The 27192-nt window shown below is 55.8% G+C and overlaps 1 protein-coding gene across 1 annotated transcript in view; it reads left to right on the plus strand.

Moving 5' to 3' along the window:
• The window catches only part of scrib (scribble planar cell polarity protein), a 152726-nt gene that overhangs the window by 64287 nt on the left and 61247 nt on the right, over positions 1-27192 (plus strand). Inside the window, 4 exon segments of the mRNA XM_078424311.1 lie at positions 6813-6875; positions 20134-20223; positions 21620-21697; positions 23441-23740. Coding sequence (XP_078280437.1) covers positions 6813-6875; positions 20134-20223; positions 21620-21697; positions 23441-23740 — 531 coding nt within the window.

Below are 27192 nucleotides of genomic sequence, written 5' to 3' on the forward strand. Positions count from 1 at the left end.
GGTGGCACAGGCATGATTGGTGTTGCTGGCAGCCTCCCTGTGGATGGCCTGTCCCACAGGCATGATTGGTGCTGCTGGCAGCCTCCCTGTGGATGGCCTGTCCTTACCCCTTGTGAACAGCTCTCTTGTATCACCGATCACCACCCTCACCTTGGGGCACTGGGGTAGTTGAGGATGTTTTCCAAGCTGACTCGGAGAACCTGTCTCTGTACACGTGCACACGGGCGGCACGGTGGCGCAGCGGTAGAGTTGCTGCCTTGCAGCGAATGCAGCGCCGGAGACCCGGGTTCCATCCCGACTACGGGCGCCGTCTGTACGGAGTTTGTACGTTCTCCCCGTGACTTGCGTGGGTTTTCTCCGAGATCTTCGGTTTCTCCCACACTCCAAAGATGTGCAGGGTTGGCTTGGTAAATGAGCAAATTGTCCCGAGAGGGTGTAGGATGGTGTTAATGTGCGGGGATCGCTGGTCGGCGTGGACTGTTTACTCCATGCATTTGCAGACCTGGTGAAAGCTGCCCCTGTGTTTCGGCTGGGATATTCCCAGTACGCTCCTCCCCTACTGGGATATTCCCAGTACGCTCTCCCCTCACCGCTGGATTTCCCAGTACGCTCTCCCCTCACCGCTGGGATATTCCCAGTACGCTCTCCCCTCAACCGCTGGGATATTCCCAGTACGCTCTCCCCTCACCGCTGGGATATTCCCAGTACGCTCTCCCTCACCGCTGGGATATTCCCAGTACGCTCTCCCCTCACCGCTCGCTGCCCAATGAATGTTCCAGAACTTCCTGCTCTCAGAGTGCGGTGAGCCTCTGGGTAACTGACCGGCGTGGTGGAGGCCGGGTCAGTCCGTGTGTTTCAGATGGAGACAGACGTACGGAGTGATGAGGAGTCGATGTATTGGGCAACTGGCATAGAAGGGCCGGGATAGGCCAGCCACAATCATGCCTCCTGCTCCAACTTTATTCTCCCACACGTGTTCTCTCCTTTTCTCTCCCTCCTCCCTCTCTCTTACTTCCCCTTTCATTTCTCCGTCCCTCTCTTCCTCTCATCTCTCTCTCTCTCTCTCTCTCTCTCTCTCTCTCTTCCAACTTTGCACTCTTTCATTGCGACCTCTCCCTCCCTCCCTCCTCCCCTACTTTCTCTTGGATATGGTCTCACATTGATTGTCAGACTCAGCCAAACTGTCTCCTGTTGTGCCTGTGCCATTTGCTGGACATTACCATAGTACCCACCCCCCCCACCCTCCTTAACCTCTAGTAACGTAGATTATTAACTGTGAACCTACCAGAAGCTCGCAGACTAACTGACTAACTGTGTTGTAGTGTGGCGAGTGGTTGATGGAGTGTCCCTCAGTGTGTACATACCTTGAGAGTGGCGGGCAGCTGCCTGCCCCCAGCCAATGCAGCCCCCAGCCAATGCAGCCCCCAGCCAATGCAGCCCCCAGCCGGCCAGCACCAGTGACGGGGCCGGGGCTGGGGACACGGGGGCTGGGGGCCGGGGTATTTGTTGCTCGTGCTGGGAGCAGACGGGTGCTGTGTGGGCCACCAGCCTGTCCATGGCCTGCACCAGTGACGGGGGCTGGGGGCCGGCCAGCACCAGTGACGGGGGCTGGGGGGCCGGGGTATTTGTTGCTCGTGCTGGGAGCAGACGGAGGCTGTGTGGGCCACCAGCCTGTCCATGGCCTGCACTAGCAGATGCTGAAGACCGCACATCAATGCTGCAGTCTGTGGGCAGAGGAATCAACCGAGGGGCTCGAGCAAAGGGTTAGCACAAGCACAACGGGCCAAAGGGTCTTGCTGCGCACACGATTGTGGGCAGTCTAACACGTGAGTGGTGCCGTTACCCGTGTGTGGTACCTGTTGGCGTGGCGTGACGTGTGCTTCCTGACAGGTGGGGCCCACTGCCTGGTGCGGGTGACACAAGGTTGCACATGGAAGGTGAGGGATGCAGGGACATGTGCCGGTACCGTGTGCAGCTGTACTCCAGCACTGCTACTCTTCACTCTCTCTGCATCTCCTTCCATGCCCTCAACACGGTGGACTGGAGGACGGGGTTGCTCTTTCATTGGCGGGTTCTCTGGGCTCTCAAATTCCAGTGCACCCCTGAGCTCTGTGTCTCTGCATCGGAGATTCATCCCCCCTCTCTCCTGCTCACACCTCCCGCTCTCCCCCTGCACCTGCTGCTGGCTGTGTCTCCGTGCTTCTGGGGTGGATGGACCTGATGCCTGGACACCGGCTGTGTGTGGATGTGTGTGAGAGAGTGGAGCTGGCAGGCCCTTGGGCTATGTGTGTGTGTGGGGTGGGGTGTGTGTGTGGTTGCGTGTATGTGTGTGTGAGGGTGTGTGTGATGTATGTGTGTGTGTATAGGTGTGTGTGTGTGATGTATGTGTGGGTGTGTGTGTATGGGTGTGTGGGATGTGTGTGAGGGTGTGTGTGGGTGGGGTGTGTTTGTGTGTGGGTATGTATGTGTGTATGGGTGTGTGTAGGGGGTGTGATGTGTGGGTGTGAGGGGGTGTGGGTGTGTGTGTTTGGGTGGGGGGGTGTGAGGGTGTGTGGGTCTGAGTGGGTGTGGGTGTGGTGTGTTTGTGTGGTGGGGTGTGTGTGTGTATGGGGGTGTGAAGGTGTGTGTGTGTTTGGGTGTGGGTCTGTGTGGGTTTGTGCGTGTGTGGGGTGTGTGTGTGGTGTGGGTGGGGTGTGTGTATGTGAAGGTGTGTGTGTGTTTGGGTGGGGGTGTGGGTCTGTGTGTGTGTGGGGTGTGTGTGTGTATGGGGGTGTGAAGGTGTGTGTTTGATGGTGAGGGGATTGTGAGCTTGAGGTCTGTGTGCACCTGTACACGTGTGTGTGAGTGAGTGAGTGAGTCATGTCACATGTACAGGGAGAAGCTTTTGTTACATGCTAACCATGTAGCGGAAAGACAAGACATGATTACAATCAAGCCGCCCACAGTGTACAGACATGATAAAGGGAATAACGTGAAGAGCGTTTGGTGCAAGGTAAAGCCATGAAGTCCGATCAAAGATAGTCTGGGCTCTCCAACGAGGGCGATGCTCCTGTGTGGGGAGTGTGCACCTGTGGCCTGTCTGTACACGTGGAGGGGCGTGTGTGTATCTGCACGCGTGTGGAAGTGTGTATCTGTACACGTGTGGACCTGTGGCCTGTCTGTACACGTGGAGGGGCATGCGTGTATCTGCACACGTGTGGAAGTGTGTGTATCTGTACACGTGTGGAAGTGTGTGTGTATCTGCACACGTGTGGAAGTGTGTGTGTCTACACGTGTGGAAGTGTGTGTGTGTATCTGCACACGTGTGTAAGTGTGTGTATCTACATGTGTGGAAGTGAGTGTATCTACACATGTGGAAGTGTGTATCTGTACACGTGTGTACGTGTGTGTATCTACACGGATGTAAATGTGTATCTACATGTGTGGAAGTGAGTGTATCTACACATGTGTAAGTGTGTGTATCTGTACACATGTGTAAGTGTGTGTATCAGCACACGTGTGTAAGTGTGTGTATCTGTACAAGTGTGTAAGTGTGTGTATCTACACGTGTAAGTGTGCGTATCGGTACACATGTGTAAGTGTGTATCCGTGTAAGTGTGTATCTACACGTGTGGAAATATATGTGTCTACACGTGTGTAAGTGTATCTGTACATGTGTGGAAGTGAGTGTATCTACACATGTGGAAGTGTGTGTATCTGTACACGTGCGTAAGTGTGTGTATCTGTACACTGTGTAAGTGTGTGTATCTACACGTGTGGAAATATATGTCTCTACACGTGTGGAAGTGTGTATCTACACGTGTGGAAGTGTGTGTATCTACACGTGTGTATCACAAAATGCTGTTGTAACTCAGCAGGTCAGGCAGCATCTAGAAGAGAGGGAATGGGTGACGTTTCGGGTCGAGACCCTTCTTCAGACTGATGAAGGGTCTCAGCCCGAAACGTCACCCATTCCCTCTCTCCTAGATGCTGCCTGACCTGCTGAGTTACAACAGCATTTTGTGATACCTTCGATTTGTACCAGCATCTGCAGTTATTTTTCTACACGTGTGCAACTGTTTGTATCTGTACACGTGTGGAAGTGTGTGTACATGTGTGGAAGTGTGTGTGCACTTGTGGAAGTGTCTGTATCTGTACCCGTGTAGAAGTTGTGTATATACACGTGTGAAAATACACGTGTGGAAGTGTGTGTATCTGTAGACGTGTGGAAGTGTGTGTATTTGCTCGCGTGTGGAAGTTTGTGTATCTACATGTGTGGAAGTGTGTGTGACTGTACACGTGTGAAAATGTGTGCATCTACGTATGGGGAGGTGTATGCCCATGTCTGTGTGTGTGTACACATGTGGAGGTGTGCTTGCCCATGGTCTGTGTGTGTGTACAGGTGTGCGGGCACGTGGCCCCGTGTGTATAAGCGCGGTTGTGTGCGGGATCGCGGTCTGTGTGCGTACACATATGAAGGTGTGCGGGCACGTGGCCCTGTGTGTACGTGGCGGTTTGTGCACATGTGGAGGTGTGTGCGCGTGCGCGGAGGTGTGTGTGCGCGTGCGCGGAGGTGTGTGGGCTTGTGTGGTCGTGTGTGGGACCGTGCGGAGGTGTGTGGGGCCCGTGTGGAGGTGTGTGGGGCCCGTGTGGAGGTGTGTGGGGCCCGTGTGGAGGTGTGTGTGCGCCAACACGGAGGTGTGCGGCCCGTGTGGAGGTGTGGTCGTGTGTGGAGGTGCGGGCCTGTGTGGTCGCGTGTGGAGGTGTGGTCGCGTGTGGAGGTGTGTGGGCCTGTGTGGAGGTGTGCTCGCGTGTGGAGGTGTGTGGGCCCGTGTGGAGGTGTGCGGGCCCGTGTGGAGGTGTGCGGGCCCGTGTGGAGGTGTGCGGGCCCGTGTGGAGGTATGCGGTCGCGTGTGGAGGTGTGCGGTCGCGTGTGGAGGTGTGCGGTCGCGTGTGGAGGTGTGCGGTCGCGTGTGGAGGTGTGCGGTCGCGTGTGGAGGTGTGCGGTCGCGTGTGGAGGTGTGCGGTCGCGTGTGGAGGTGTGCGGTCGCGTGTGGAGGTGTGCGGTCGCGTGTGGAGGTGTGCGGTCGCGTGTGGAGGTGTGCGGTCGCGTGTGGAGGTGTGCGGTCGCGTGTGGAGGTGTGCGGTCGCGTGTGGAGGTGTGCGGGCCGTGTGGAGGTGTGCGGGCCCGTGTGGAGGTGTGCGGGGCCGTGTGGAGGTGTGCGGGGCCGTGTGGAGGTGTGTGGGCCGTGTGGAGGTGTGTGGGCCCGTGTGGAGGTGTGTGGGCCCGTGTGGAGGTGTGTGGGCCCGTGTGGAGGTGTGTGGGCCCGTGTGGAGGTGTGTGGGCCCGTGTGGAGGTGTGTGGGCCCGTGTGGAGGTGTGGTTGCGTGTGGAGGTGTGTGGTCTCGTGTGGAGGTGTGTGGTCGCGTGTGGAGGTGTGTGGGCCTGTGTGGAGGTGTGTGGGCCTGTGTGGAGGTGTGTGGGCCCGTGTGGGGGCCCGTGTGGAGGTGTGGTCGCGTGTGGAGGTGTGTGGGCCCGTGTGGAGGTGTGTGGGCCCGTGTGGAGGTGTGTGGGCCCGTGTGGAGGTGTGTGGGCCCGTGTGGAGGTGTGTGGGCCCGTGTGGAGGTGTGTGGGCCCGTGTGGTGGTGTGTGGGCCCGTGTGGGCCCGTGTGGAGGTGTGTGGGCCCGTGTGGAGGTGTGTGGGCCCGTGTGGAGGTGTGGTTGCGTGTGGAGGTGTGTGGTCGCGTGTGGAGGTGTGTGGTCGCGTGTGGAGGTGTGTGGGCCTGTGTGGAGGTGTGTGGAGGTGTGTGGGCCCGTGTGGAGGTGTGGTCGCGTGTGGAGGTGTGTGGGCCCGTGTGGAGGTGTGTGGGCCCGTGTGGAGGTGTGTGGGCCCGTGTGGAGGTGTGTGGGCCCGTGTGGAGGTGTGTGGGCCCGTGTGGAGGTGTGTGGGCCCGTGTGGAGGTGTGTGGGCCCGTGTGGAGGTGTGTGGGCCCGTGTGGAGGTGTGTGGGCCCGTGTGGAGGTGTGTGGGCCCGTGTGGAGGTGTGGTCGCGTGTGGAGGTGTGGGCCCGTGTGGAGGTGTGTGGACCCGTGTGTGGCCCTGTGCTGGAGAGTGCGTCGGTCCCCTGCAGGCCTCTCCAGGGGAGAGTGTGTTCGCCGCCGCTGGCAGCCCCTGGTCATGGGTTGTGGTGAATGGAGCTCGGTCTGAGCTGACACGCCCTGGCCTTGCCTTGTCTGGCTGCATCCCCGCGCTCCCCCAGTAACCTGCGCACCTCACCAGGCAGCCTGCCCTGCCCTCCCTCCCGCCCGCACACGGGCGGGCACCACCTGCCAACCTGTGGGGGTGACGCCGGCCTGGCTTCCCCTCTCCTACCCGGCCCACAGGCAGAGACACCCCTTGTACCCGGTGCTCCAGGCTTGCCTGTATGTGTGTGGGCCATTCCCTCTCCCCTCCTCCATCAGCGGTGAGCCTCAGCCAGTAACAGTCGGCCGGACAATACCTGGTCATTTACCTGGAGCCCTGGCCGCATCTCCCCACACGCACACAGTACTGTGCTGTCTTACGCCCAGCCTCAGTGAACTACCCTCAGCCTGGAGCCCACCTACAGAGCAAAGAACATCCCCTCACACTTCTCTTCATCACCTTAGGGTTATCCTCAATGTCAGGGTGAGAATTTGTGAGCCCAGGGTTGCGTCTGTCTGTCTGTCTGCGTCTGTCTGCCCCTGCCTGTGTGCCTGGTGCTATTCTCAGTGCTGTGTCTGGGGCTGTGTTTTGATTGGGGTGAAGCTATGCTCCACTAATCCGCATGCCTCTGCTGGTTCCTATCCTAACAGGGGGTCTCGTTTGATCAAGTCAATAATCTGCTGATCGAGCCTGCTCGAGTTGAGGAGGAAGAGGTCGGTACTGTTCCCTTTCTATACCAGCTCTACACATGCATGCCCAATCTGTGATGTGGTGGCTTTACCCTGGACATGTGCAAGTGGCAAGGCACTGGGTGGAACGGCTTCATTCTTTACTGGGTGGGGTAGAGTTTGGGTGAGAGAGAGAGAGTGGATCCAGTGGTTTGAGTACAGATGCCACGGTCATGTCCACAGACTTGCACTGGCAGCGAACAATGAAATTCATACTTGCTACAGCTTTACAGCCCCATTAACACAAGAACACAGATAAATATATAATAATATCTAACGTTAATCAGTAATAATACGTAACCATAACTGTGCAAAATCAAAGTCCGTGTTGCAACTAAAACAAAGGCCATGGAAGGTCATGGTGGCTGAAGTGATGGTCAGTGTTGTGCACGGTGGTTCAAGAGCTGTGCCACCGTTTCCAGGCTCCTCGATCTTCCCGGTGGTAGAAATGAGATGAGAACGTGGCCAGGGTGGTGTGGGTCTCTGATGATGCTGGCTGCCTTGTTTGAGGCTGCCCCTCTTGTAGGTCCCTGTGATGGTGGGGAGGTCAGTGCCTGTGATGGACCGGGCAGTGTCTCTGTAGGTCCCTGTGATGGTCGGGCAGTATCCACCAGTCTCTGTACATTTCTGTGATGGTGATGTTGGGGAGGTCAGTACCTGTGATGGATGGGCAGTGTCCACCACTCTCTGTAGGTCCCTGTGATGGTGGGGAGGTCAGTACCTGTGATGGACCGGGCAGTATCCACCAGTCTCTGTACATTCCTGTGATGGTGATGTTGGGGAGGTCAGTACCTGTGATGGATGGGCAGTGTCCACTGCTCTCTGTAGGTCCCTGTGATGGTGGGGAGGTCGGTACCTGTGATGGACCGGGCCGTGTCCACCACTCTCTGTAGGTCTCTGTGATGGTGGGGAGGTCAGTACCTGTGATGGATGGGCAGTGTCCACTGCTCTCTGTAGGTCCCTGTGATGGTGGGGAGGTCAGTACCTGTGATGGATGGGCAGTGTCCACTACTCTCTGTAGGTCTCTGTGATGGTGGGGAGGTCGGTACCTGTGATGGATGGGCAGTGTCCACTGCTCTCTGTAGGTCCCTGTGATGGTGGGGAGGTCAGTACCTGTGATGGATGAGCAGTGTCCACTACTCTCTGTAGGTCCCTGTGATGTTGGGGAGGTCAGTACCTGTGATGGATGGGCAGTGTCCACTGCTCTCTGTAGGTCCCTGTGATGTTGGGGAGGTCGGTACCTGTGATGGACCGGGCAGTGTCCACCACTCTCTGTCGTCTCCTTGTTTCCCGGGCGTTTGAGTTACCTGAGCAGGCCGTGATGCAACCAGTCATTGTGTTTTCCACTGTTACACCTGCGGAGGTTCAGTAGAGTATTTGTCAAAGGGTGAGTTTTAGGTTAGTTGAGTTTATTGTTACGTTTACCGAGGTACAGTGAAAAGCATTTGTTGCGTGCTAACCAGTCAGTGGAAAGACAATACATGATTACAATCGAGCCGTCCACAGTGTACAGATACATGTAAAGGGAATAATATTTAGTGCAAGATAAAGCCAGTAAAGTCCGATCAAAGGTAGCCTGAGGGTCTCTAATGAGGTAGATTGTAGTTCAGCACTGCTCTCTGGTTGTGGTAGGACGGTTCAGTCGCCTGACAACAGCTAGGAAGAAACTGTCCCTGAATCTGGAGGTGGGCCTTTTCACACTTCAGTACCTCTTGCCTGATGGGAATGGGGAGAAGAGGGAGTGGCAGGGGTGAGACTGATCCTTGATGATGCTGCTGGCCTTGCCGAGGCAGCGTGAGGTGTAGATGGAGTCAGTGGAAGTGAGGTTGGTTTGTGTGATGGTCTGGGCTGCGTCCACAATTCTCTGCAATGTCTTGTGGTCTTGAATGGAGCTGTTCCCAACCCAAACTGCTTTCTACGACAAATCTCTAGAAGTTGGTGAGACTTGTTGGGGACTTGCCAAACCTCCCGAGCCTTGTAAGGAAGTAGAGGCGTTGGCGTGCTTTCCTGCTCGTTGCTTCAATACGGGTGGTCCAGGAGAAGTTGTTGGTGATATTTACTCTTTGGATTTAGAAGTTTTTGACCATCTCAACGTTGGCGCCATCAATGCAATCTGTTGTAAAGCCCTGAAGTCATTTGTCTTGCTGCAATTGGGAGAAAGGTTGTTGTCTCGACACCGGGACACGAGGTTCTCAATCTCCTTCCTGTTCTTCTCACTGGTTCCTCGTACCACCTCACACTTCTCAGCATCCTCCAGCCTCAGCACAGGCTTTCATCTCTGGTCCTCAGCAGAACATGCCAACGTTGCCGTGATCTTGCAGGTGGGGAGGAGAGTGATGGTGGCTGCGTCTGACAGTCAGCAGTGGAGAGGAGAGGAGAATTGTCGCCTTGTGCCAATAGGCTTTACTGTACGTGGATATCGGCCCCTCCACCTCACCGTCTGTTCCACTTTGCCACTGCCGCACTGCTCCCACTCCGATGCCAACTGTCCGCCCTTCAATCTCCTGTAAGCCCTGTCTGTGGATCAGCAACCTGCCTCACTTGGGCAAGGGGCCTGCTTGGCTTCGTCTTACCTCCGTCAGGGGGGTGTTAGACAGCTTTCATTGGTGTTATGTTGTGAAATGATCTCAGCTCTTGCTGCTTCTTGGTACAATGCGTTGAGAATGTAGTGATATTGCACACGCCAGTGTGGAGGGCAAGTGTGCCCAGTCATCCCTCAAACAACGGTGGCCATTATCACTCCCCTATCATCCGCATTGCCCATCACCGGGACATTGTGAGCAACACATGCAGTGCCTGAGCCACCCAGCTGATTAGGCAGCATGTGTGAAGGGAATGGGCACAACCACTGTGCTGCCGGAGTCACCGAGTCACAACTCAACATATCTGTATCTGCAGTCTCCTGCGTCTCCCAATAATATCATTCTTACTTGTTGCAGCTCTCTCGGCTCATTAAACACAACACAATAAATAAAAGCCGATGCTCCCCGGCTTACCATGCTTCCACTTGCGATAGTCCGACTTTGCGACGGTGCAAAAAGCAGCGAGCCACAGCTCGCTTCCCGACACGTGATCAGGTGTATTAAAAGCATTTCAACATAATATTCTCGGTTTGCGATGGGTTTCTTGGAAGGTGGCCTGATCATAAGCTGAGGAGCACCTGTATCTGCAGTCTCTTGTGTCTCCCAATGATATCATTCTTACTTGTTGCAGCTCTGCAGCCTCACTAGACACAACACAATAAATAAATATACAATACATCATCAGTTACTCGAGGTAACCAGACCATAGCCTGTAGTGTAGGCCAAAGTACGTCAGGTACCATCTGCGGAGGACGAGGATAGGTCAGGACTCTTTCAGACCCTTCAGGGTGTGAAGAAGGTTCCTTGACCTGAAATGTGGCCTATCCGTGTCCTCCACAGATGCTGCGGTTTTCTCAAGGCTCTGGTTTCTGCAGTTCCTTGTGTCTCGTTTATTCAATGTGCAGAGTGGTTTGGTGCTGAGGTAGGGTTGTGCCGGGTGTTTGAGGGGAAGGGGCTGATGGAGGAGCCGTGCTGATGGTTGCTGCCACCCCTCGGTGGGCTCCCAGCTGCTGGACACAAGGTTGTGGCATCAATCCTGTCCTTGGTCGAACTCCTGCACAAACAACGTCCTATCTCCATCTTCCTGGTGCATTCTTTCCGCATTAGTTGCACTTTCTGTTGGCAATGCTTTCTTCGAACAATACCGGGTCTTTTATGTTCATGTGGTTCGGATGTCCAGAGAAACAAAAGGTGTTTTGTCAGATGATCACAGGGTCCAATCTGAGACTGTGTGCGTGGTGTTTCAGGATTTCTTGCACATATTTCTCCCTGTTCTTTCAAGTACATAGAAGGTGCAGCGCAGGCCCACAGTGTCTGTGCTGTACATGAGGCCGGATGAACTCGTGTTCCCTACACGTGATCCATGTTGCCCCTTTCCCTGCATTTCCCCTCCAATGTAAACCCCACTGTGGTGTCTGCCTGCACCAGCATGCTCCAGGCACCCATGACCCTGTGAGCAGTGATGGAGGGGCAGAGCTGTGGACCATCTTCCCCTTGGTGGTACGGTGGAGGAGTGTGGCTTGAGGGGGTGCTGAGGGGCCCGCAGCTGCTCACTGCTGGCTAAGGAGGAAGGAGCAGTGGGAAGTGGCACTACCAGCCGGCACATCCCAATGGCCTCGCGGCCGATCACCAAGTCCACCTGCAATATCCAGGGGGTGGCTGCTGGCCGACACCTGGGCTCCGGATCATTCCGTGATGGCACAACCTCAGGCTGTTCACCCACACCTTTGGCTTCACACCATGTGGTTGCACTTGGCAATTCTGGTTACAGGTGCAGCGCTGTGGAGGGTGAATGACGACTAAATCCAACCCCATGCTCTGGTCCAGCCCTCCTCCTCTGCACTTTCACCCTTCTCAACTGAGTTATATGGACACTGCAGATGCTGGTTTTAAAAAAAGACACCAAGCGCTGGAATATCTCAGCGAGGCTGGACAGACGTCGTTTTGGGCAGGACCCTTCTTCCTTCCTCGTACAGTCAGTCTGAAGAAGGGACGCAGCCCGAAATGTCACCGATCCACCTTCTCCATAGATGCTGCCTGACCCGCTGAGTTACTCCAACACTATGTGTCTTCCTGAGTTATATGGAACCTTGGTTCTGTCACTTATCTCAGTGCTGGAGTGGTGAAAATGCATCAGGTTGCACGCTGACTCATTCTTGCTGAAAACCTTGTGACTCTCCAGTGGTACACAGTGGCAGGAGCTGTTCTCCCAACAGACCCAACGGGTTGACAGTGCGTTCTGCCTCATACTACAGCAAAGACCACATCGACAACTAATGCTCAGTTCTCCAGTGTTCCTGCAACTCCAAACACGTTTACTGTGTGTCTGGTGGAACAGAGGGGGTGCTGTTTAAATTCCAATGAAATCCAAGTACACAAATTAGCTGATCTAACAATATTACATTCTAAAACCAACCCTCTCCCATTGACTCCATCTACACCACGCTGCCTTGCCAAGGCCACCTGTATAATTGAGGTCCACTCCCTCTACTCCCCTCTCCCATCAGGCAGGAGGTACACAAGTGTGAAAAAGCATTCCTCCAGATTAAACATAGAAACATAGAAAAATGGTGCAGTAGGAGGCCATTTGGCACTTCGAGCCAGCACCGCCATTCATTGTGGTCATGGCTGATCATCCACAATCAGTAACCCGTGCCTGCCTTCTCCCCATATCCCTTCATTCCACTTGCCCCTAGAGCTCTATCTAACTCCCTTTTAAATTCATGCACTGCCTTCTGTGGCAGAGAATTCCACAAATTCACAACTCTGAGTGAAAAGGTTTCTTCTCACCTCAGTTTTCAGGGACAGTTTCTTCCCAGCTGTTATCAGGCAACTGAACAGTCCTCTCATCAGCTAGAGTGCGGTCCTGACCTCCCATCTATCTCATTGGAGACCCTTGAACTATCTTGAATCAGTCTTCATCTTGCACTAAATGTTGTCTCCTTCATCCCTGCACTTTGGACAGCTTGATTGTAATCATGTGTAGTCCTTTCTTTGACTGGATTGCACGCAAACAAAAAGCTTTCATTGTACCTCGATACACTTGGCAATAATGAACTAAACTAAAAACTACAAAGTTACACTTTTCTGACAAAATGTACTGAAATCTCACTGATATTCCTCTAATCATACTATTGGAAATCACTCTAGTCTACGGCCTTACACACAACCTCTGTCACTTAGAGTCTCAGAGTTAAATGGCACGGAAACAAGGCCCTTCGGCCCAACTTGCCGCCCAAGATGCCCCATCCACACTAGACCCACCTGCTACGTATGTCTCATTTAGACCTTGTCTGAACTTGCCTATCCAAGTACCTGTCCAAGTGTCTTTTAAATGCTGTTGTGGGACCTATCTCATCTACCGAGTGGTAACCTTTTCACATAAAGGGTGGTAAGTGTACGAAATAAGCTGCTCGTGGAAGTAGTCGAGGTAGATGCTATCGCAACGTTTAGATAAGTAAATGGATAGGACAGGTTTAGAGGGATATGGGCCAAACGCAGGCTAGTGTAGGTGGGGCATGTTGGCCAGTGTGGGCAAGTTGGGCCGACAGACGAAGATCTTTCAATATAAAGTATTTGTTCCAATATACAGCATTCTTTGGTTCCTTGAATACATAGTAGTCTAGGTGATATACAGTAACCTTTTCGCTGTACGTTATCTGAAGTGCACTATTCACAACATTGAGCATGCCATCAGTAGAGATTCTCCTGCACATAATAGTCCCTTTAATACACAACAATCTCATTTTCTATGAAGCCATCTCTCAAATATATCACAATCTTTCATGATGTGATGTAAAGCATATTCTTTAATATGTATTATAATCACACTGATATCTCTGAAAGAAACACTTTTGTACAGGGATCTATTAAATATACATTTCATGCAGAATATACAGCTCTGGCGCCTCCTCTGACATACTCAAAGATACACCGATCAGCCAAAACAGTATGACCTGATGAGCCAAAACATTATGGCCACCTGCCTAATATGCTGTTGGTCCTCCGTGTGCAGCCCCATACGCAGCAGGGTGCGATGCACTGTGTATTGTGACACATTCCTCCCGTGACCACCATAAATTTTTCCGTGACTTGTGCCACAGTCGACCTGTCGGTTCGGACCAGACGGGATAGCCTTCGTTGCCCTCGCGCATCAATGAGCCTTGGGCGCCCAATACCCAAACCGGTTTGTGGTTTGTCCCTCCTCGGACCACTGTCGGTAGGTACTCACCACTGCTGACCGGTAGCACCCCACAAGCCTTGCCGTTTCAGAGATGCTCTGACCCAGTCGTCTGGCCAGAACAATTTGGCCCTTGTCAAAGTCACTCAGGTCTTTACTCCTGCCCATTTCTCCTGCATCCAACACATCAACTTCAAGAACTGACTGTTCACTTGCTGCCTAATATATCCCATCCCTTGACAGGTGCCATTGTAACACGATAATCAATTATTCACTTCGCCTGTCAGTGGTCATAATGTTTTGGCTGATCAGGGTATATAATTCTCTCCAGTGCTATACAATAATTCTACAAGTAACTGATATCTTAATGTTATATGTACTTCCATGCTCCTTCTAGCATCTCTGCCTTATACAGTCGAGATCTCAGTCCTACTCCATGTTAATGCCATTGCATTGAGCTATTTCCTCAAAATGGAGATCCAGAAATGATCCAGGTTCCACCGTTAACATGGTGTCATTTAAAAGCATCATCGACAGTGATGTTCCCCCCTTGCAGAATACTCTATTCTCCTCCTCTGAGATGTCTCAGCTGCCTCACGGCACCAGAGGCACGGATTTGATCCTGACTACAGTACTGTCTGTGCAGAGTTTATACGTTCCCACGCTCACCCAGATCCACGCCCATCCAGACTGGGCACCGAATGTCCCCGCGCTGCCCCCGGGAGGCATCATTGACACCCATCCCACCCCACCCACCGCATCCCACCCTGCACCCCACCCATCCCACGACACCCCACCCATCCCACCCCACATCCCACCCATCCCACCCCACCCCACATCCCACCCAACCCATCCCACCCCACCCATCCCACGATACCCCACCCACCCATCCCACCCCACCCCACATCCCACCCCACCCATCCCATCCCACCCCACCCCACATCCCACCCAACCCATCCCACCCCAACCATCCCACGATACCCCACCCACCCCACCCCACATCCCACCCAACCCATCCCACCCATCCCATCCCACCCCACCCGGTCACTGGTGACCATCCCCCTCCACCTCCTGGATGCTGGCCCCACTGGCCATGTTAGTGGTGGGACTGCCAGTGGAAGACTCCAGTGCTGTGCCCGTGTGGCCAGTTACAGTGCAGGAGATGAGGTTCGGTTGGTGTGAGCCAGTTGCTAGATCTCTCACTTCACCCCCTCCCCTCGCTGGAGAGTGGGGGTGGGTGGGAGATGGAGCGGTGTTTCTGTCGTCAGTAAGTTCACTCACTGGCCACAGCCGGCCGGCCTGGTGCTGAATGTCACCTCGGCCACACGGGCACAGCACTGGAGCCTACCGCTGGCAGTCCCACCGCCAACATGGCAGGTGGGCTCCGTGGCGTGGGTGGGAGGGAGGGGGGACCTGTGATCGCGGTGCGTATCGTGGGTGTGTGTGCCTGCTCTTGTGTGAGCGGGGTGAGTGTGAGGAGTCTGACCCATCAGTGTGCGGACTGTGACTGGGGGTAGGAGAGAGGTAGATGGGGAGAGGCGTGGGAGGTGGGGTTCAGCTGTGTGAGAGAGGTCATCTTGTCATATGTCCCAGACACAACAATTCAATTCCTACTTGCAGCAGCACAACAGAATATGTAAACATAGCACACTGTAAACAATGTAATAAACGTTTTGTGTATGTGTGTGTGTGCGTGCGTTTGTTTGTGTGCGTGCGTTTGTGTGTGTGTGTGTGCGTTTGTGTGTGTGCGTGCGTTTGTGTGTGTGTGCGTGCGTGCGTTTGTGTGTGTGCGTTTGTGTGTGTGCGTTTGTGTGTGTGCGTGCGTACCCCCAGGTCTTTGCAGTTCGGAGCTTATTTGGAGGTTGTAGTGTTTAATAGCCTAATGGCTATGGGGAAGTAAGCAGTTCCTACAGTTTTCAGGCTCCTGTACCTTGTTCCCGATGGCAGGGGTGGAAGGTGTGTGTGGCCAGGGTGGTGTGGGTCTCTGCCCTCTGATGGTGTGGGTCTCTGCCCTCTGATGGTGTTGGTCTCTGCCCTCTGATGGTGTTGGTCTCTGCCTTCTGATGGTGTTGGTCTCTGCCCTCTGATGGTGTGGGTCTCTGCCTTCTGATGGTGTTGGTCTCTGCCCTCTGATGGTGTGGGTCTCTGCCTTCTGATGGTGTGGGTCTCTGCCCTCTGATGGTGCAGATGCAGCGACTCCCTTCGATGGTGGGGAGGTCAGTGCCCACGATGGACTGGGCAGTGTTCACTTTTTGCAGCCTTCTTCACTCCTGGGCGTTCAAGTTGCCGAACCAGGCAGTGATACAACCGGTCAATATGCTCTGTACCGTCCACCTGTAGAAGTCCAAGACAATCCTCTCTTGATGTACCGAATGTCTGCAATCTTCTCAGGAAGTAGAGGCGTTGATGGGCTTTCTTTATAATTGCATCAATGCGCTGGCTCTAGGAAAATCTTCAGAGATCTGCGCGCCCAGGAATTTGAAGCTTTCGCCTCTCCACCATCGTCCCGTCGATACAGACAGGTTTGTGGATCCTCATCCTTCCTCCTCCAGAGTCCACAGTCAGTTCCTTGGTCTTACTGACTGAGGGGGCAGGTTGTTGTGGCGGCACCATTTGGTCAGTCCATCGAACTCGCTTGTCTAATCTGACTCATCATCATCTGTAATTCGTCCAACAACGGTGGTGTCGGCAAACGTGAGGATGGAGTTTGCACTGTGTCTGGCTACAGTGGTGCAGCGGTCGAGTTGCTGCCTTGCAGCGAATGCAGCGCCGGAGACTCGGGTTCCATCCCTACCACGGGTGCTGTCTGTACGGAGTTTGTACCTTCTCCCCGTGACCTGCGTGGGTTTTCTCAGAGATCTTCTGCTTCTTCCCACACTCCAAAGATGTACGGGTTTGTAGGTTAATTGGCTTGGTGTAAATGTAACATTGTCCCTAGTGTGTGTAGGGTAGTGTTAATGTGCAGGGATCGCTGGTCGGTGCGGACTCGATGGGCTGAAGGGTTGTTTCCGTGCTATATCTCTAAACTAGACTACCCCGTGGAGAGTATAGAGTGAGTAGAGCAGGGGGCTGAGCAGGCAGCCTGAGGTGCTCCCGTGCTGATGGTTATCGGGGAAGAAGTGTTGCTACCAATTCATACAGACTGGTCTGTGGATGAGGAAGTCGAGGATCCAGTTGCACAGGGATGCGCCCAGACCCAGTTCCGTCAGCTTGGTAACCAGCCTGGAAGGGATGATAGTATTGAACGCCAAGCTGTAGTCTATACAACAGATGTATGTATGTATGTGTTTTATGGTCCAAGTGGTCCAGTGCAGAGTGGATGGAGTGCCAGTGAGTAACATCGAAACATAGAAAACAGGTGCAGGAGGAGGCCATTTGGCCCTTCAGTGTGATCATGGCTAATCATTCGCAATCAATAACCTGTGCCTGCCTTCTCCCCATATCCCTTGATTCCCTTGATTCCTCTAGCCCCTAGGGCTCTATCTAACTCTTAAATTCATCCAGTGAATTGGCCTCCACTGCCCTCTGTGGCAGAGAATTCCACAAATTCACAACTCTCTGGGTGAAAAAGTTCCTTCTCACCTCAGTTTTAAATGGCCTCCCCTTTATTCTTAGACTGTGGCCCCTGGTTCTGGACTCCCCCAACATTGGGGCCATTTTTCCTGCATCTAGCTTGTCCAGTCCTTTTATAATTTTATATGTTTCTATAAGATCCCCTCTCATCCTTCTAAACTCCAGTGAATACAAGCCCAGTCTTTCCAATCTTTCCTCAAATGACAGTCCCGCCATCCCGGGGATTAACCTCGTGAACCCACACTGCACTGCCTCAATAGCAATAGTAGTGGCGGTCGGCAAAGTGTAGTGGGTCGAGGTTCTTGTTGAGGGAGGAAGTGATGTGTGCCATAATGAGCCTCAGCACTTCTCACCACGGGTCGATAGCCGTTGAGGCACGTCACTGGTATTATTGATGCCCTCTTCAAGCAGGTGGGGCCCTCAGTTAATGGGAGGTTGAAGGTATGGCAAAAGCTCCAGCCAGTTGGTCCGCACAGGCTTTAAGAACACGAGCAGGTAGACCATGAGGACCAGACGATGTCCTCTTCTGACATCAGCCTCTGACTGATTGCACAACCATCTATGTGGGCAGGGCAAGACACATCAGCCTTCTCCCTTTCTCAGCTTGGAGACAACGCATTGAGCTGGTCAGGGAGTGATGCTTCACTGCCATTTGAGCTGCCCCTGGTTCACCTTGTGGGAGGTGATGGCATTCAGGGCTTGCCACAGGTGCCGAACATCCGCCCCGTCCTCCTGCTCACACCCCTTTAACCTTCGTGATGGCCTTGGCAAGGTTGTATCTGGACATACACCAGACCTGAACGCCCGGGAGCTGGTCCTCAGAAGACTGCGGATCTCCTGTTCATCCAAGGTTGGGAAGCACTCGGATGTTTTTGTGGGAACACAGTCCTCCACACATTTTCTTATGAAGTCTGTAACAACTGGCGTATAATTCAGATCCGTTGCCGAGTCCTTGAGCATTGCCCAGTCTACTGACTCCAAGCAGTGGTGTAGTTGTTCCTCTGACCCCCCTGGCCAGCTCTGTGCTGTCCTCAGTCTGGGGGTGCACTCCCTGGCCAGCTCTGCGGTCCTCAGTCTGGGGGTGCACTCCCTGGCCAGCTCTGCGGTCCTCAGTCTGGGGGTGCACTCCCTGGCCAGCTCTGCAGTCCTCAGTCTGGGGGTGCACTCCCTGGCCAGCTCTGTGCTGTCCTCAGTCTGGGGGTGCACTCCCTGGCCAGCTCTGCAGTCCTCAGTCTGGGTGTGCCCCCCCCTGGCCAGCTCTGCAGTCCTCAGTCTGGGGGTGCCCCCCCCCCCTGGCCAGCTCTGTGCTGTCCTCAGTCTGGGGGTGCCCCCCCCCCTGGCCAGCTCTGTGCTGTCCTCAGTCTGGGGGTGCACTCCCTGGCCAGCTCTGCAGTCCTCAGTCTGGGGGTGCACTCCCTGGCCAGCTCTCTGCTGTCCTTAGTCTGGGGGTGCACTCCCTGGCCAGCTCTCTGCTGTCCTTAGTCTGAGGGTGCACTCCCTGGCCAGCTCTGCAGTCCTCAGTCTCGGGGTGCACTCCCTGGCCAGCTCTGTGCTGTCCTCAGTCTGGGGGTGCCCCCCCCCCGGCCAGCTCTCTGCTGTCCTCAGTCTGGGGGTGCACCCCCTGGCCAGCTCTGCAGTCCTCAGTCTCGGGGTGCACTCCCTGGCCAGCTCTGTGCTGTCCTCAGTCTGGGGGTGCCCCCCCCCGGCCAGCTCTCTGCTGTCCTCAGTCTGGGGGTGCCCCCCCCCTGGCCAGCTCTGCAGTCCTCAGTCTGGGGGTGCACTCCCTGGCCAGCTCTGCAGTCCTCAGTCTGGGGGTGCGCTCCCCAGTTGCTGCCTGTATGCAGGGAGATCAGCTCGGCTGAATGCTGGGATTCCCCGCAGTGAGGGCGATGGACAGAGTGAGAGGCATCCTTGATGGTCGTACAGCAGTGGTCCAGGGTGTCTAATCCTCTGGGGCTGCAGGAGACACGGTGGGAGTTAGGGAGTGATGTCTTCAGGTTGGCTTTCTTGTAGTCCCCGGTTAGGGTGGTCAAGGCTCTGGGGTACGCTGTGTGTGTTGTAGTCCCCAGCTATGGTGGTCAAGGCTCTGGGGTACGCTGTGTGTGTTGTAGTCCCCAGCTATGGTGGTCAAGTTTTGGGGTAGGCTGTGTGTGTTGAAGCCCCCAGCTACGGTGGTCAAGGCTCTTGGGTAGGCTGTGTGGTGTTTGTTGGCCATGGCGTGCAGCTGCTCCAGTGCTAGACGGCTGTCTGCCTGGGGTGGGATGCTGTCCGCGGGCAGGGTGATGGAGGTGAATGTTCTCGGGAGGTAGACGGGCGGCACTTCACCGCCAGGCGTGGGAGCAGGAGCTGCACACGACTTGCCATGTCTGACCACCATGACGTATGGACGACGGGTGGACATGTCTGCGTGTGTGTGCACATGTCTGGGTGTGTGTCTGTGGTGCTGTACCCTGGGGTGTGTGTGTGTGTGTGTGCGTGTGGTGTGTGTGGTGTATGTGTGCGTGTGGGGTGTGTGTGTGTGTATGGGGTGTGGCGGGGGTGTGGGTGTGTGTGGGTGTGGCGGGGGGGGTGTGTGTGTGGGTGTGTGTGTGGGGTGTGTGGTGTATGTGTGCGTGTGGGGTGTGTGTGTGTGGGGTGTGTGGTGTATGTGCGTGTGGGGTGTGTGTGTGTATGGGGTGTGTGTGTGGGGTGTGTGTGTGTGTGTGGGGGGGGTGTGGGTGTGGGTGTGTGTGGGGTGTGTGTGTGGGGGGGGGGGGGTGTGTGTGTGTGGGGGGGGGGTGTGTGTGTGTGTGGGGTGTGTGTGGGGTGTGTGTGTGTGTGTGTGGGGGTGGGGGGGTGTGTGTGTGTGTGTGGGGTGTGTGTGTGTGTGGGGTGGGGAGCTGGTGCTGACCCACTGTGTTTCCTGCAGCTGATGTTGACCATCCACCGGCAAACAGGGGGTCTGGGCATCAGCATCGCCGGCGGCAAGGGCTCCACACCCTACAAGGGTGAGGACGAGGTGAGCCCACCCCACCCTCACCCCACCCACCCTCACCCACCCCACCCTCACCCATCCCACCCACACCCACCCACACCCTCACCCACCCCACCCCACCCCACCCACCCACACCCACACCCTCACCCACCCCACCCTCACCCACCCCACCCTCACCCACCCCACCCTCACCCACACCCACCTCACCCACCCACACCCCACCCACGCCACCCACACCCACCTCACCCACCCTCACCCACCTCACCCTCACCCATCCCACCCTCACCCATCCCACCCTCACCCACCCACACCCCACCCACGCCACCCACACCCCACCTCACCCACCTCACCCACCCACACCCACCTCACCCACCTCACCCACCCACACCCCACCCACGCCACCCACACCCACCTCACGCCACCCCGCACCCCCCTCACGCCACCCGCACCCCCTCACGCCACCCGCACCCCTCTCACGCCACCCGCACCACATCCCACCTTCACCCCCCTCCACCACACCACTGCCCCCTCCTCTACTCCCCTTCCCCCCTCCTCCTCCCACTCTCCCTCCTCCTCCCACTCCCCCCTCCTCCTCCTCCTCCCTCCCCCTCCTCCTCCCCCCCTCCTCCTCCCCCTCGTCCTCCTCCCCCTCCTCCTCCCCCCTCCTCCTCCCACTCCCCCCTCCTCCTCCCACTCCCCCCTCCTCCTCCCACTCCCCCCTCCTCCTCCCCCTCGTCCTCCTCCCCCCTCCCCCTCCCCCCTCCTCTCTTCCTCCCCCTCCCCCCCCTCCTCTCTTCCTCCCCCCTCCTCCCCCTCTTCCTTCCTCCCCTCCTCCCTCCGCTCCTCCTCCCTCTCCACCCTCCTCTTGTCCTCCCCCCTCTCCTCCTCCTCCTCCCTCTCCTCCTCCTCCTCCCTCCCCTCCTACTCCTCCCTCCTACACCTCTCTCCTCCCTCCTCCTCTCTTCCTCCCTCCTCCTCTCTTCCTCCCTCCTCCTCTCTTCCTCCTCTCTTTCTCCCTCCTCCTCTTTTCCTCCCTCCCCCTCTCTTCCTCCCTCCACCTTCCCCCTCTCCTCCTCCTCCCTCCTCTCTTCTTCCCTCCTTCTCCTCCCTCCCCTCCTCCCACCGCTCCTCCTCTGCTCCTCCTCCCTCCTCTCCCCTTTCTCTCCGCTCCTCTCCTCCTCCTGCCCTTCCTCTTCCCTCCTCCTCCCTCCTCTCCCCCTTTCCCTCCCTCCTGTCCTGCTCCCTGCCTCATCTGCACCTCTCCATGCCACCCTTTGCCCCTGCAGCGTGGTGCCGGCTCTGCTGCAGGGTGGGGTCAGGTTGGCCATGCCCACCCATGGGTGGCGTGTGTAGATGGTGCCGGCTCTGCTGCCCTGTGCCAGGGCCGCTGCATGTTGCTCACCTCGTCTCCGTGTTGCAGGGGATCTTCATCTCCCGCGTGTCGGAGGAGGGCCCTGCCGCTCAGGCTGGCGTGAGAGTGGGCGACAAACTGCTGGAGGTGAGTCCGCTGCCCGCACTGGCCAGCATGGACACGGGGGAACAGCTGGCCACAGGGGGGCACAGCTGGCCACAGGGGGGCACAGCTGGCCAGAGAGGGGCACAGGGGGGCACAGCTGGCCAGAGAGGGGCACAGCAGCTGGCCAGAGAGGGGCACAGCTGGCCAGTGTGGACACGGGGGGGCACAGCTGGCCCGTGTAGTGGGGGGTCACAGCTGGCCAGAGAGGGGCACAGCTGGCCAGTGTGGACACAGGGGTCACAGCTGGCCCGTGTAGTGGGGGGGTCACAGCTGGCCGGGGGGGGGGGGGTCATAGCTGGCCAGTGGGGGGAGGGGGGTCACAGCTGGCCAGGGGTTGGGTACACAGCTGGCCTGGGGTTGGGGTTACAGCTGGCCAGGTGTTGGGGTCACAGCTGGCCAGGGGTTGGGGTCACAGCTGGCCAGAGGAGGGCATCACAGATGGCCAGTTGGGGTCACAGCTGGCCAGAGGAGGGCATCACAGCAGGTCAGAGGGGGGGGTCATAGCTGGCCAGTGTAAGGGGGGGGTCCACACCTGGCCAGTATAGAGATTGGGGTGGGGGTCACAGCTGGCCGGTGGGGGGGGGGTCATAGCTGGCCAGTGGGGGGAGGGGGGTCATAGCTGGCCAGGGGTTGGGGTCACAGCTGGCCATGGGTTGGGGTCACAGCTGGCCAGGGGTTGGGGTCACAGCTGGCCAGAGAAGGGCTTCAAAGCAGGTCAGAGGGGGGGTCATAACTGGCCAGTGGGGGATCACAGCTGGCCAGTGGGGAGGGGGGGGGTCATAGCAGGCCAGAGTGGGGGTCATAACTGGCCAGTGGGGGGTCATAGCTGGCCAGTAGGGGGGGGTCACGGCCGGCCGGTGTAGAGAGGACTAGCTTCGATGGGGCATCTTGGTCTGCAAGGGTGAGTTGGGCTGAAGATCCTTTTTCCGTGCTATGTCCACAATAACCAACGGATCATTCAGGCAGCAGGGGCTGCGGTCTTCCCGTCCATTCCTCCCCTGCTCCCGCCTGGTCCTCCAGCCCGGTCCTCCCACAATCCGGCCTAGTCCTCCAACAGTCCCGCCTGGTCCTCCCACAGTCCCGCCCAGTCCTCGCGCCTAGTCCTCCCACAGTCCGGCCTAGTCCTCCCGCCCGGTCCTCCCACAGTCCGGCCTAGTCCTCCCGCCTAGTCTCGCTTGGTCCTCCCACCATCTGGCCTAGTCCTCCCACCAGGTTCTCCCACAGTCTGGCCTAGTCCTCCAGCCTGGTCCTCCCGCGGCCCGGCCTAGTCCTCCAGCCTGGTGCTCCCACAGTCCGGCCTAGTCCTCCTGCCTCGTCTTCCCACAGCCCGGCCTAGTCGTCCCGCCTGGTCCTCCCACAGTCCGGCCTAGTCCTCCTGCCTGGTACTCCCGCCAGGTCCTCCCATGGCCCGGCCTAGTCCTCCCGCCTGGTCCTCCCATGGCCCGGCCTAGTCCTCCCGCCTGGTCCTCCCACAGTCCGGCCTAGTCCTCCTGCCTGGTCCTCCCACAGGCCGGCCTAGTCGTCCCGCCTGGTCCTCCCATAGTCCGGCATAGTCCTCCTGCCTGGTCCTCCCGCCTAGTCTCACCTGGTCCTCCCGCAGCCCGGCATAGTCCTCCCGCCTGGTCCTCCCGCAGTCCATCCTAGTCCTCCTGCCTGGTCCTCGCCTAGTCCTCCTGCCCGGTCCTCCAGCCTGGTCCTCCCACTGACACACTCTCCCTCCCGCAGGTGAACGGTGTGGGGCTGCAGGATGTGGAGCACCAGCGGGCAGTGGAGGCGTTGCGGAGTTCAGGGGAGGTGGTGACCATGGCGGTGCTGCGGGAGAGGATGGTGGAGCCGGAGAACGCGGTAACCGTCACCCCCCTGCGGCCCGAGGATGACTACGCCCCGCGAGAGCGGCGGGCGGGCCGACGCACTGACTCCGGCACCAGGGAGCTACTGTGCACGTCACTGGCTCGAGATGACCGCGGGCTGGGCTTCAGCATCGCCGGGGGCAAGGGGTCTACCCCCTACCGCACTGGGGAGACGGTGAGTGCAGGGGAGAGTGGGGCAAGGGGTTTAGTTCAGAGATACAGCGCAGAAACAGGCCCTTCGGCCCACCGGATCCGTGCCGACCAGCTATTCCCACACACTAACACTATCCTACACACACGAGGGACAGTTTTTACCAAGCCAATTAACGTACATACCTGCACGTCTTTGGAGTGTGGGAGGAAACCTAAGATTTCAGAGAAAACCCACGCAGGTCACGGGGAGAACGTACAAACTCCGTACAGACGGCGCCCGTAGTCAGGATGGAACCCGGGTCTCCGGCGCTGCATTCGCTGTAAGGCAGCAACTGTACCGCTGCACCACAGATGCCCCATCTAAACTAGTCTGAACGAGCTGAACTGTTTACCTCCATTTCTAGATTCTTCTGCTCGACAACACCCCCCAGAGGCCAACCATTCACTGTGTAGGCCCTGCCCATGTTAGACTTTCCAAAATGCAACAACTCACATGACTGTATGAAACTCCATCAACCATTCCTCAGCCCACCTGCTCAACTGATCAAGATATTGGTGCAATTTTTGACAAGTATTGGTAGATGGAGGGGTAAAGAAAGTACAGTTACTTTCTTAGGTCAGGGCATTGAGTGGAGGAGTCAGTGGGTCAAGATGTAGTTTCTAGGACTTTTGTCAGGCTGTATTTGGCTGTATTTGGAGTATTGTGTGCAGTTCTGGTTAGCCCGTTAAAGGAATGATATGGAGGCTTTGGGAAGGGTGGTTTACCAGATTGTAGGGTATTAAGGGAGAGGTTGGACAGACATGTATAAAATTATAAAGAGGGTAGATGGTCAGAACCTATATCATCGTTTCGGGTCGAGACCCTTCTTCAGTCTGAAGAAGGGTCTCGATCCGAAACATCACCCATTCCTTCTCTCCCGAGATGCTGCCTGACCTGCTGAGTTACTCCAGCATTTTGTGAATAAATACCTTCGATTTGTACCAGCATCTACAGTAATTTTCTTACATAACCTATATCATGTACATTTCCCCAGTGTGGGACAAATAAAGGAATATATTATTGTATGGAAATATCAAATATTAGAGGGCATAGTGAGAAGGTGAGAGGGACAAAGTTTAAGAGATGAGTGGGGGGTTAGTTTGTTACAGAGAGGGTGGTGGGTGCCAGGAACGCACTGCCAGGGGTGGTGGGTACCAGGAACGCACTGCCAGGGGTGGTGGGTACCAGGAACGCACTGCCAGGGGTGGTGGTGGAGGAGGTAGATACAGATATTGTTTAAGAGATGAGTGGGGTTAGTTTGTTACAGAGAGGGTGGTGGGTGCCAGGAACGCACTGCCAGGGGTGGTGGAGGAGGAGGAGGTAGATACAGATATTGTTTAAGAGATGAGTGGGGTTAGTTTGTTACAGAGAGGGTGGTGGGTGCCAGGAACGCACTGCCAGGGGTGGTGGGTGCCAGGAACGCACTGCCAGGGGTGGTGGGTGCCAGGAACGCACTGCCAGGGGTGGTGGGTGCCAGGAACGCACTGCCAGGGGTGGTGGGTGCCAGGAACGCACTGCCAGGGGTGGTGGAGGAGGAGGTAGATACAGATATTGTTTAAGAGACTTTCACATTGGCGCATGGACATGGAGCTTTATGGATTAAGCCCAGGCACACAGGTCATAGGTTTGTTCTGCCAGCACAGACATTATGGGCTGAAGGGCCTGTCCTTGAGGTCACGTGATAAGAGTAGAATAAGGCCCTTCGGCCCTTCAAGTCTACCCCGCCATTCAATAAAGGCTGATCTATCCCTCCTAACCCCATTCTCCTGCTTTCTCCCCATAACCTCTGACACCCATACTAATCAAAAATCTATCTCTCTCTGCCTTCAAAATAACCACTGACCTGCCCTCCACATCCTTCTGTGGCAAAGAATTCCACAGATTCACCACCCTCTGACTAAAGAAATTTCTCCTCATCTCCTTCCTAAAAGAACGTACTTTAATTCTGAGGCTATGACCTCTATAGACAATAGACAATAGGTGCAGGAGTAGGCCATTCGGCCCTTCGAGCCAGCACCACCATTCAATGTGATCATGGTTGATCATGCATAATCAGTACCCCATTCCTGCCTTCTCCCCATACCCCCTGACGCCGCTATCATTAATAATAATAATAATAATAATGCATTACATTTATATAGCGCTTTTCAAACACTCAAAGACGCTTTACAGGGATTTCTAGAACATAGAGAAGTGAATAAATAGATAAATAAGTAAACGAACAGAGAAAGGAGACAGAAGGTGAGGTGACCTTCAGTGGTTGAAGGCAGTGCTGAAGAGGTGAGACTTCAGTGATGTTTTGAATGTGGTGAGTGAGGAGGAGTCTCTGACGGTTTGGGGTAGTGAGTTCCATAGGGTGGGAGCAGCGATGGAGAAAGCCCTGTCCCCCCAGGATCTGAGTTTGGTCCGGATGGGGGGGGACAGGAGATTGGCAGCAGCAGAGCGGAGGGTGCAGGTGGGAGTGTGCCTGTGGAGGAGGTCAGTCAGGTAGGATGGGGCCAGGTTATGGAGGGCTTTGTAGGTCATGAGGAGGATTTTGTATTGGATTCTCTGGAGGATGGGGAGCCAGTGGAGTTTGTAAAGGACGGGGGTGATATGGTCACGGATCGGGGAGTGGGTGAGTAGACGGGCAGCGGAGTTTTGAATGTATTGAAGTTTACTGATGATTTTTGAGGGTGAGCCATAGAGGAGGCTGTTGCAGTAGTCCAGACGGGAGGTGATGAAGGCGTGGATGAGGGTTTCTGCAGCTGTGAAGGAGAGGGATGGACGGAGACAGGCAATGTTTTTGAGGTGGAAGAAGGCTGTCTTTGTGATGTGTTTGATGTGTTTGTCGAAGGAGAGGGTTTGATCAAAGATGATTCCAAGATTCCGGATGTGAGGGGAGGTCTTGAAAGCATCCAGAGAAATGGCCACCACTGCCTTCCGAGGCAGAGAGTTCCACAGATTTACAACTCTGAGTGAATTTTTTTTTCCTCATCTCCGTTCTAAATGGCCTACCCCTTATTCTTAAACAGTGGCCCCTGGTTCTGGACTCCCCCAACATTGGGAACATGTTTCCTGCCTCTAGCGTGTCCAATCCCTTAATGATCTTATACGTTTCAATAAGATCCCCTCTAAATTCCAACGTATATAAGCCTAATCACTGCAGTCTTTCAACATACGACACTCCCGCCATTCCGGGAATTAACCTCGTGAACCTACGCTCCACTCCTTCAATAGCAAGAATATCCTTCCTCAAATTTGGAGACCAAAACTGCACACAGTACTCCAGGTGCGGTCTCACTAGGGCCCTGTACAACTGCAGAAGGACCTCTTTGCTCCTATACTCAACTCCTCTTGTTATGAAGGCCAACATTCCATTGGCTTTCTTCACTGCCTGCTGTACCTGCATGCTTCCTTTCAGTGACTGATGCACTAGGACACCCATATCTCGT

Source organism: Rhinoraja longicauda, chromosome 2 (assembly GCF_053455715.1).
Source record: "Rhinoraja longicauda isolate Sanriku21f chromosome 2, sRhiLon1.1, whole genome shotgun sequence".
NCBI lineage: Eukaryota > Metazoa > Chordata > Chondrichthyes > Rajiformes > Arhynchobatidae > Rhinoraja > Rhinoraja longicauda.